The sequence below is a fragment of the Oncorhynchus mykiss genome, chromosome 12 (assembly GCF_057628025.1).
Source record: "Oncorhynchus mykiss isolate SJ-2025 chromosome 12, ASM5762802v1, whole genome shotgun sequence".
Lineage (NCBI taxonomy): Eukaryota > Metazoa > Chordata > Actinopteri > Salmoniformes > Salmonidae > Oncorhynchus > Oncorhynchus mykiss.
The window spans coordinates 18,997,252-19,008,402 of record NC_143033.1 but is presented as its reverse complement, the minus strand read 5'-3'; the positions used below and the strand labels follow the sequence as shown (position 1 = coordinate 19,008,402).

Below are 11,151 nucleotides of genomic sequence, written 5' to 3'. Positions count from 1 at the left end.
CGAAGAACTAGTACTATTAGCCTACATTTTGCAGGGTCTTCATATAGAATGGGTTTTAGGTTATGGACAATGGTGTACCACTGTAGGTAAAAATAAACTGTGAAACATTGTATTATTTCAAAACATTCTTTGGAGCTTGACATTACCTTAGCCTAATGATGATGTGTGAATGTTCTAGAAGACAGTTAAACCTGAAGTGGAACAACAAAATGTGATTGCCTGAAACTGGGGAAATATATAGTATATATCCTGCTTTCAACACTCTGATCCTGTTGATAAAAACAAGTATCAGAAATTCCTTGCAATATATTTATTATTCTACTATGGGCTACAATAAATGCGTTAATTTATCCATATAAGTGATGAAAGCCTATAATGCAAGTTTTCTAAGAAATTCTAATAAAGGACCTACCTATATTTCTAAAACATTATCAGAGGACAGTAACAGTAGCCTACATTTGTCCAGGTTTACATAATTCCATCAATTGCTAGTATTAAATAGCTTGTTTGTGATGTTTGATGGGATGAGGACAGTACGGAGGGCATATCGTTGGCCTGATCCTGTAGGATCCTGTAAAGGCTTTGTGAGCAAACAAGAGAGGTATCCTGACCCTCTGGCACCCAGATGAGAGAAAGGGAGTAGGGGAGGGGGATCATAGCATATTCACATTCAAAGGAATATTACTTAGAATCTACAATCAAGAATGACATAAGCATATGACACATTCATAACATTTGACAAATTGATCTTCCTATGGAGGAATATAAAATAGTAGTAGGAATGATAGCCTACTAATATCGTTACAGAAAATTTGCCTTGTTAAAATAAATGTAGTATTGCCTTTGACTTTGTCATTAACAAGAGAGTCAACATTTTCGAGCTTCGGCAGAGGCAACCTCATATTCTGTTGGCATTGATCTTTGGCTTTTTATGAATGAAAAGAGAGGAGAGAATTTTACTAGCGGTTGACGTCACCTCCAGCGTGACGCCACCACCCTTTTTATTGGGGCTGGCGGCAGAGGCCCCATTCATAAAACGGAAAGAGGCGGACTGCTCGTGATAGTAATGCTCTCGGGAGAATAAGAGCACAACATTGCGCAGGAGCTGCTCAGCATTAACACACATCCTGCACTCTTCGTGTTCTTCAACAGGAAAAAGATAATTGCCTTCATTATGGAGGAAAATATGGTTATTATGGATGAACTTTGCGAAATGGATTGCAACGTTTTGAAAAGGTTGTTGAAGGACGACAGTGCGAAATGCCTGGTGCTGGACTGCCGATCATTTTTGGCGTTTAGCGCTGGACACATTCGGAGCGCAGTGAATATTCGCTGTAACACCATTGTGAGAAGGCGAGCGAAGGGCTCGGTGAGTTTAGACCAGATTCTGTCGAGTGATGAAGAGGTCAAAGCCCGGCTGAAATCAGGACTGTACTCCGCTGTGATCCTCTACGACGAGAGGACGCCCGACATAGACACTGTTAAAGACGATAGCACAATCACTCTGGTGCTCAATGCAGTGTACAGAGACACATTTGGAACTGAAATATTTCTACTAAAAGGTAAATGATCCCAATGCACTTAACAGGTTATCAGAATAAAAACATGCCCAATTAGTTTTGTTTACAAGCATAAATAACACAAAAGCATGAATAATAATTTATTAGCACATATTTTTCATTATATCTGACAAATGTATTATTACAATGTTATTATTTTATTATCAGAATTATTACAAGTATTTCTTAACCAGCTTAAAATGGTACATCTAGTGCGGTTTTGTATTGCTGCACAATTCAACCCACAAATAGGCACTAGGCGCTAAGAATGAGGTAATGCAGAAAGAGCCACGTCTGGGTGCACGAGGATGTGCTGCAGCGAGTGTCTTGTGTGAGCCCCAACAATTGGATCATCTTCAAGATTTCACTTCAGCAAATGTATTAATTTAAAAAAGTAATTTTAGAATGGCTTTTGTTGACAATTGATTATTACGAGATCAACATTACATACAGGCATTGAACATTTAAACATTAAGTGTTGCCAGATAATCACAAGACTACCCTATACCCTATTTCTCAATCAATTATATTATAAGTAAATGAGGAAATGCATTTTTTTTCTCATAAATTCGACTAGGTTTTTCAATTGTCACATTTAATTTAGGTGAAAACCACTAAGCATGCCCAAATTATAAGCCTCTTTTTATTAAATGGAAATCAAATTATAATTGCTGTTCTATAATGTTTTATATAAATATTCAAATATATTTCATTTCGTTTTTATAGAGGAAAAATGACCTATGTGTATTACGCTAGGTAGGCTAATGTGTAAATGATATACGCACATGGTGAGCTATTAGGCTGTTTTGACTTGAGTGGCCTGTGATTAAAATATCCTAATGTCTAAAGTTAATCCTTTTTCACAGGGGGCTACGACAGATTTTTCACGGAGTATCCCGAGTTCTGTTTGAAGACCAAAACGTTATCTTCGTTCTCTACCCAGTCCAGTTTGGACGCGTGTTCTTCCTGTAGAACTCCACAGACGTCCCACCATGACCAGGTAAAGAAGGGGACATGTTTATATCGGTGACCGAGTTGTGACCGAGTTTGACTGAATGTGTGGCATTGAGTGAAATACCAGGGGACTCGTAAATTCCAGTCATCTAGGTTTAGGCCTACTGTTGTTTTTTCGTCTCGATAAGAGCACCAGTTGTGACTCCTTTTTATCTCTCTCACTGGTGCAGGGGGTGGCATGTGTGACCAACATTGCCTGGCCTTCCTTCACTATCTGTTTTAAGCAGGCGTTATCGATACTTTTCTGCTGTTTGAAGCGGGCCCATAGCAGCAATGCCATAACAGGGCACAAATCAACAAACTGGCTGAAGATAGAGTATATTAATTTCTTGAGTTGTCATTGGCCTATATTTTATGATCCAATTTCAGACCATAATTAAAAGAAAGTGCATACCATAAATTGTAATTATCAGAACCTTTTTTTTATTGATTGCAGATTGTAATTAGGCCCTTTCTCCAGTCTTCTTAATTGTGTTACTTTGTGATGTTTGAAAGAGACATTCGGACTACATTTGCCTGTATTCTCTTTTGACTCTGTATTAATGCCAACTTTGTTTTCTATATGTTCCAGGCTGGTCCAGTGGAGATTCTTCCCTTCCTGTACCTTGGCAGTGCCTTCCATGCCTCCAAAAAGGACATGCTGGACGGCATGGGCATCTCTGCCTTACTCAACGTGTCCTCTAACTGTCCCAACCACTTCGAGGGGGTCTACCAGTACAAGTGCATTCCTGTGGAGGACAACCACAAAGAGGACATCAGCTCCTGGTTCATAGAAGCCATTGAGTTTATCGGTAAATACAATTTTCTTAGAAGAATACATGGAATCTGTCCCAAATTACACCCTGTAGTGCACTATAAAGGGAATAGGGTGCCATTTGGGACTTAGACTAATACATCATCATCATGATGAGCAGGAGGAGAATGACATGGTTTATGATGGTCCTTGTAGCTGCAGCATAGCTTAGTAGAATGTTAATTTGATCATGTGATTAAAGGTCTTCTTTTTGTAGGGAAGAGAGTGTCACTTCAATTGATTGCTCTTCAAGAACAAACAGATGGTTCTTTTGATAATTACTCTGAGTGTATGAGTAATGGGTGGCAGTATTTTTCTAACCACGGTGACAAAATGTATTTAAGATAACATTTTCATTCCCGACCAATTACTAGCCTAAGTGAAAGGAGAAGATTTTAGAATAAAAATTGGTATTAAATAGACAATAATTAGTGTGCTCATGCAGAATCTCAGTGTGAGGTTTACACATGCTCAGTGTGCTCAGTTGATATGGATGATGGAGGGAGAGGAGAGCTAAATTATAGTCATTGTGGGACTACGATGGTTAGAGATTTCCATGGTTAGAGATTATCATGGTTAGAGATTATCATGGTTTGGGATTTCCATGGTTAGAGATTTCCATGGTTAGGGATTTCCATGGTTAGGGATTACCATGGTTAGAGATTATCATGGTTAGAGATGATCATGGTTAGAGATTATCATGGTTAGGGATTTCCATGGTTAAAGATTATCATGGTTAGAGATTATCATGGTTAGAGATTTTCATGGTTAGGGATTTCCACGGTTAGGGATTTGCATGGTTAGAGATTATCATGGTTAGAGATTATCATGGTTAGGGTTATCCATGGTTAGGGATTTCCATGGTTAGGGAGTTCCATGGTTAGAGATTATCATGGTTAGAGATTATCATGGTTAGATATTTTCATGGTTAGGGATTTCCATGGTTAGGGATTTCCATGGTTAGAGATTATCATGGTTAGGGATTTCCATGGTTAGTGATTATCATGGTTAGGGATTTCCATGGTTAGGGATTTCCATAGTTAGAGATGATCATGGTTAGGGATTTCCATGGTTAGGGATTATCATGGTTAGAGATTATCATGGTTAGGGATTTCCATGGTTAGAGATTATCATGATTGGAGATTATCATGGTTAGAGATTTTCATGGTTAGGGATTTCCATGGTTAGGGATCATCATGGTTAGAGATGATCATGGTTAGGGATTTCCATGGTTAGGGATTATCATGGTTAGAGATTATCATGGTTAGGGATTTCCATGGTTAGAGATTATCATGATTAGAGATTATCATGGTTAGAGATTTTCATGGTTAGGGATTTCCATGGTTAGTGATTATCATGGTTAGGGATTTCCATGGTTAGGGATTTCCATGGTTAGAGATGATCATGGTTAGAGATTTCCATGGTTAGTGATTATCATGTTTAGGGATTTCCATGGCTAGAGATTACCATGCGGGAGGATAGGCTGGGCCTAGTGTCATATTCCACATGGAAGCCTGCTGCACTGGTGTGTGGAGACCCCAATATGTTTGGATGGGTGTGTGTGCGTGTTTGTAAGCGTCTATGGGCTTGAATGCATCATAGTTAGCTGCTTAGGGACCAGAGTATGACTCATCCACTGTTCTTGGGTGCGGTGCTGCGTTAGTTGGAGTTACCTTAATAGCTGTGTATGTTCACACCAGAGAATACGACTGCACTATAGAATGGGATGTTACATTTCTGTGTTTTAATTAGTATTTATTTCTACTCACATAGAGTATTTGGGTATTAGGACACATATTTTGTTGTGTGGACACTACTCATAATGGCCTCCCTTTGATAAGGGCAACTCCCCTGTGGTTGCTATTTCTCATGGTGAAAAATGCTTCTGTATGGAAAGGGCTGTAGGTGTGTTGGGTGCAGGATCAACATTTGCATGTCTTTGCTTTGGGGCACATAGCTTTGCTGTTTGTGTTTTATAGGGCTACAGACTAATATATTGCTTATGAGACACTGAGTTGTAAGAGCATGTCGTGTAAGAACCTGTCGTGTAAGAGCCTGTCGTGTAAGAACCTGTCGTGTAAGAACCTGTCGTGTAAGAGCCTGTCGTGTAAGAACCTGTCGTGTAAGAACCTGTCGTGTAAGAGCCTGTCGTGTAAGAACCTCTCGTGTAAGAACCTGTCGTGTAAGAGCCTGTCGTGTAAGAACCTGTCGTGTAAGAACCTCTCGTGTAAGAACCTGTCGTGTAAGAGCCTGTCGTGTAAGAACCTGTCGTGTAAGAACCTGTCGTGTAAGAACCTCTCGTGTAAGAGCCTGTCGTGTAAGAACCTGTCGTGTAAGAACCTCTCGTGTAAGAACCTGTCGTGTAAGAGCCTGTCGTGTAAGAACCTGTCGTGTAAGAACCTCTCGTGTAAGAACCTGTCGTGTAAGAACCTGTCGTGTAAGAACCTGTCGTGTAAGAACCTGTCGTGTAAGAACCTCTCGTGTAAGAACCTGTCGTGTAAGAACCTGTCGTGTAAGAACCTGTCGTGTAAGAACCTGTCGTGTAAGAACCTCTCGTGTAAGAACCTGTCGTGTAAGAACCTGTCGTGTAAGAACCTCTCGTGTAAGAACCTGTCGTGTAAGAGCCTGTCGTGTAAGAACCTCTCGTGTAAGAACCTGTCGTGTAAGAACCTGTCGTGTAAGAACCTGTCGTGTAAGAACCTGTCGTGTAAGAACCTCTCGTGTAAGAACCTGTCGTGTAAGAGCCTGTCGTGTAAGAACCTGTCGTGTAAGAGCCTGTCGTGTAAGAGCCTGTCGTGTAAGAACCTGTCGTGTAAGAGCCTGTCGTGTAAGAGCCTGTCGTGTAAGAGCCTGTCGTGTAAGAGCCTGTCGTGTAAGAACCTGTCGTGTAAGAGCCTGTCGTGTAAGAACCTGTCGTGTAAGAGCCTGTCGTGTAAGAGCATGTCGTGTAAGAACCTGTCGTGTAAGAGCATGTCGTGTAAGAGCCTGTCGTGTAAGAGCCTGTCGTGTAAGAGCCTGTCGTGTAAGAGCCTGTCGTGTAAGAGCCTGTCGTGTAAGAACCTGTCGTGTAAGAGCATGTCGTGTAAGAGCCTGTCGTGTAAGAGCCTGTCGTGTAAGAGCCTGTCGTGTAAGAGCCTGTCGTGTGCCAAATCAGTGAAGTTATACGTGTCTATCAAGAAAGCTTACAGATGATCCTGAGCACTATGTATTACCTATCCTGTGCATATCTACAGTATACCCTGAGTCAATTCTGGACCCCCTATCTCTCTGTGTCTCTCTCTTCAGACTCGGTGAAAGACTCCAACAGACGTGTGCTGGTGCACTGCCAGGCGGGCATCTCTCGCTCTGCCACCATCTGCCTCGCATACCTGATGAAGAAGAAGCGTGTTCGGCTAGACGAAGCCTTTGAGTTCGTCAAGCAGCGCCGCAGTATCATCTCCCCCAATTTCAGCTTCATGGGTCAGCTGCTGCAGTTCGAGTCCCAGGTGCTGGCCACATCATGCGCAGTGGAGGCTGCCAGCCCCTCGGCAGCCAGCCTGGGCCCCAAGTCTTCCTCCAGCCCTACGTCGCCCTTCATCTTTAGCTTTCCCGTCTCCGTGGTAGCACATGGCCAGCCCAGCAGCCTGGCCTACCTGCAAAGTCCAATCACAACCTCACCCAGCTGCTGATGCCCCGCCCCCACAAAGTCTCACTGCCCCATTCCTCTCACTATCCAGACCAGAGAGAGAGAGGTTATCTTCTCCTACCTGGTATAAGCTGAAATGTCCATTGACAATGAACCACTGAGGGCGCCTATCCTGCTGCCTGACACAAAAGACTGTATAGAATATGGCACTCACACGTACACCTTCATCACTATATGGTGACTAATAAATACACTCTTTCATAAAACAGGCTAAAGAACAGATGCAGTTCCTGTGTTTTAGTGTGAAGGTGGACACAGGAAGGACGGGGCGGCAGAATTCTAAGTTGTTGTCCACCTTTTCCATTTCCTGTGGAGTTTTCCAAAGCCACTCCGGTCCTGTTGAGAGGGCTGAATGGCCGTGAGCAGAGATGCAGAGAAAACGAAAGCGCAAAGAGGGGAGGGGGGAGAAAGAGAGTGCTCAGTCATTTAGTGGCTTCCTGATGGAGCGCAGGAGGCTCTTCAGTTGTGACAGGTGCTTGCTAGCGTCCTATCCGGCTTCCTGTCCCTGACATCCCCATCCTCTCTCCCACACGCCCCCTCCTCTTCTGGAGCAGGACTGCTGATGAATGACTGAATAAAAGAGTCACCCCTACGGAGGAGGAGAGGCCGCTGAGATGGAGAGACTAGCTTTCTGAGACAGTGCCAAATGAACGTCTGAACCCCTGCTACACTGCCCGGGCAACCCCTGGTGTTCCATGTAATAAGCTCGATCGGAAGAACAGATATGCTTTTGAGGGGAAAGGGGGTCTAGTCATTTCTGTTTTTTTTGTTCAGTGCCTTGTTCAGAGAAGGTATAGGATGTTTTTCCCAGCGCTTTTGGATGTGCTCAAGTGCCCCAGCACCTTTTCTTTCCAAACAGACTGTGGCAGATAAACTGGCAAATCTCTAAACAGCAACAACAAACCATTTCAAGTCAGCACTGCAATACAGACAATGTAATCCGATCCGTTCCTCTCCCCCAAGTAGAGCAATAATGCGTTTCTCTCTCTTCCCAGTTTCCACCAAAGTACTACATTGTGTTGTGTATTTATAATCATGTTTTTAGCTTCATATGTGTGTATTCGCTAATCGATAAAGACCGGATCATTGAGAAGTGCTGTTTGCCTTACCAATAATGAATTTTTTCTAATTCACCAGATAAGAATGTTGTTATTTTTCATTCCTGTATGGAGGCATATTGTTGTCTGTTACATAGGTACTATTTCTGTTCAGACCATGGATGCTGATTGGTCTAATGCTTGTTGGAGGAGGGAGTTAGTTGGGAACAGACCTATGGCTTGTTTCTTTGTCTTATCACTGTTACTCCACCAATGTCTAGTAGATCCAGACTACTTTCTAAACTTGCCAAATGCACAATAACCAACAGGGACAATTTCCCGGCTACGCACAAACACCCCTAAAAAAACAGGCACACTGGAATGTCTGACATCACTGGGAAAAAATATATATGAGATGGTAGAAAACTGCTAGTGTGTGCTGCCACTGGACTGATTCATGTGAAATTGTTAGTTTTTCTTCTCATTTCATTCTCTGAGTGAAAATATTGCCTGGAAGTGCTGGCCCAGGCGACGATCAGAGCGAGGAGCAAGGCCTTTGGGAAAACAGGATTTTACTCCCCTCCTCTTTTTGAAGAATGCTGGCACCTTTTATAGAGCACTTTTTAGTGATGCAATACCGTATTATAACTTTGAATTAATTTGCACATTATTATTACTATGATACCAGGTGGTAACTGATGACACCCATAATGTGCTTTTGATCTTGAACGAGGGTATGTATGTAAATTATATGAAGATGAGAGGCGTTCTCTGGTCCACAATCATTGAACAATGCAATACTTTCTACCTGTGTCAAGTGAAATGCTGTTGTCTCATCATGGCAATATCATTCATCAGGTTGACTTTTTAAAAAACTTTTCCCTATGTTTTTGTTGAATTCTATATGCTTTATTTATTCCAAAAATTCCATTGTGAAATACAACAATGTTCTTTAAAAAAAAGAAAATCTCTGTCTTACTTGCATGAAACATCATACATGGTATCTGGGAGGGACTACAGAAAGGATTCACACCCCTAGACACCCCAGCCTACACACAATACCCTATAATGTCAACGTGGAATTATGTTTTTCGAGAGTTTTACAAATTAATAAAAAATGAAAAGCTGAAATGTCTTGAGTCAATAAGTGTTTAAACCCTTTTGTTATGGCAAGCCTAAATAAGTTCAGGAGTAAACATTTGCTTAACAAGTCACATAATAGGTTGCATGGATCCACTCTGTGCACAATAATAGTTTAACATATTTTTTATATGACTACCTCATCTCTGTACCCCGCACATACAATTATCTGTATGGTTCTTCGAACAAGCAGTGAATTTCAAAAACAAATTCCAACACAAAGACCAGCGAGGTTTTCCAATGCCTCACAAAGAAGGGCACCTATTGGTAGATTGGTAAAACATTTTAAAAAATAAAGCAGACATTGAATATCCATTTGAGCATGGTATATCAATGCACCCAGTCACTACAAAGATACAGGTGTCCTTTCTAACTCAGTTGCCGGAGAGCAAGGAAACCAATGGCCAATGGTGACTTTAAAACAGTTCCAGAGTTGAATGGCTATAATAGGAGAAAACTGAGGATGGATCAACAACATTGTAGTTACTCCACAATACTAACCAAAATAATAGAGGGTAAAGAAGGAAGCCAGTACAGAATAAAGACATTCCAAACAGGCATCCTGTTTGCAATAAGGCACTAAAGTAAAACTGCAAAAAATGTGGCACAGAAATGTACTTTATTTCTGAATGCAAAGCGGTATGTTTGGGGCTAATCCAATACATCACTGAGTACCACTCTTGATATTTTCAAGTATCGTGGTGGCTGCATCATGTCATGGGTATGCTTGTCATTGGCACGGACTAGGGAGGGTTTTTTTTTAATAAAAATAAACGGAATATATCTAAGAACAGGAAAAATCCTGGAGAAAACCTGGTTCAGTCTACTTTCCAACAGACACTGGGAGACAAATTCACCTTCCAGCAAGAAAATAACCTAAAATACAAGGCCAAATCTACACTGGAGTTGCTTACTAAGACAACATTGAATGTTCCTGAGTGTTTTTACTTCAATCAGCTTGAAAATCTATGGCAAGACATGAAAATGGCTGTTTAGCAATGATCAATAACCAACTTGTTAGAGCTTGAATAATTTTTTCAATAATAAGGGCAAATACTGTACAATCCAGGTGCGCAAAGCTGTTGGGGCTCCCGAGTGGCACAGCAGTCTAGGGCACAGCAACTCAGTGCTCAGCCGTGATTGGGAGTTCCACAGGGTGGCACACAATTGGCCCAGGGTCGTTAGGGTTTGCCCGGGGTAGGTGTCGTTGTAAATACAAATTTGTTCCTAACTGACTTGCCTAGTTAAATACAACCTTGGGTTTAAAAAATGTTGTTAATTCTAATCACAAGCTCCTAAATGCAAACACAGATCATGATGTCAAAATAATCAAAGGCCTACTTACTTCTAAGTCATTTTACAAAGATAAAAGGCTGGTCTTTAGATGTAGCCAGCTTTAGACTATGCAGCGATCTTTGCCGCAAAGTTTATTGGATTGTGATGGTCTGTTCATCACTGGTGTACAGAAGGTCCGGTCCTGTCTGCAATGACTAGAATAAGGCTCGAGGAGCTGGGTTGCATTTCACAACATAACTGTATGGTTATAGCATCCCCTAGTGGGTGATCTTAATACTCCACGTCCTCATTAATCTCTCCATAGAAATAACATTGTAGGTGTTTGTTGGGTAAAATGATGACATGAGGATTATACCCGGAACCTAGCTATTTAGATGACACAAAAAAACAAGCTATAACACATTGATTTCATTATTGTTATCCATTCTGTCAGACTATAAGTATTAATCAAATGCCACTTCAGACGTGAGCAAATCCGCTCCCAATAAGTATAAAGGTGAAATAAATCAATCGGAGTTTCCCCTGGTCGTCACTAGTTCCCACAGCCACAAAGTCATATACTATTGATCTTCTTAAAATGTGATTTTAAACCTATCCCCGACCTTAAGCACACTACTAACCGTATGC

The 11,151-nt window shown here is 41.5% G+C and overlaps 1 protein-coding gene across 1 annotated transcript; it reads left to right on the top strand.

Moving 5' to 3' along the window:
• The first annotated feature begins 1,016 nt into the window (after window positions 1-1,016).
• On the top strand, window positions 1,017-9,219 carry LOC110537118 (dual specificity protein phosphatase 4). Its single transcript, XM_021622903.3, has 4 exons — window positions 1,017-1,562; window positions 2,426-2,559; window positions 3,145-3,364; window positions 6,652-9,219. Exons 1-4 carry the CDS (start codon window positions 1,175-1,177, stop codon window positions 7,032-7,034), a joined length of 1,125 nt encoding a protein of 374 aa, XP_021478578.3. The 5' UTR covers window positions 1,017-1,174; the 3' UTR covers window positions 7,035-9,219.
• The last annotated feature ends 1,932 nt before the right edge of the window (window positions 9,220-11,151 follow it).

Excerpts from the sequence above, each read along its gene's own strand:
- LOC110537118 (XM_021622903.3), top strand. The coding sequence starts at position 1,175 with ATGGAGGAAAATATGGTTATTATGGATGAACTTTGCGAAATGGATTGC. Across the intron at positions 1,563-2,425 it reads TGAAATATTTCTACTAAAAG|GGGGCTACGACAGATTTTTC; the intron begins GTAAATGATCCC and ends CCTTTTTCACAG. Across the intron at positions 3,365-6,651 it reads AGAAGCCATTGAGTTTATCG|ACTCGGTGAAAGACTCCAAC; the intron begins GTAAATACAATT and ends CTCTCTCTTCAG.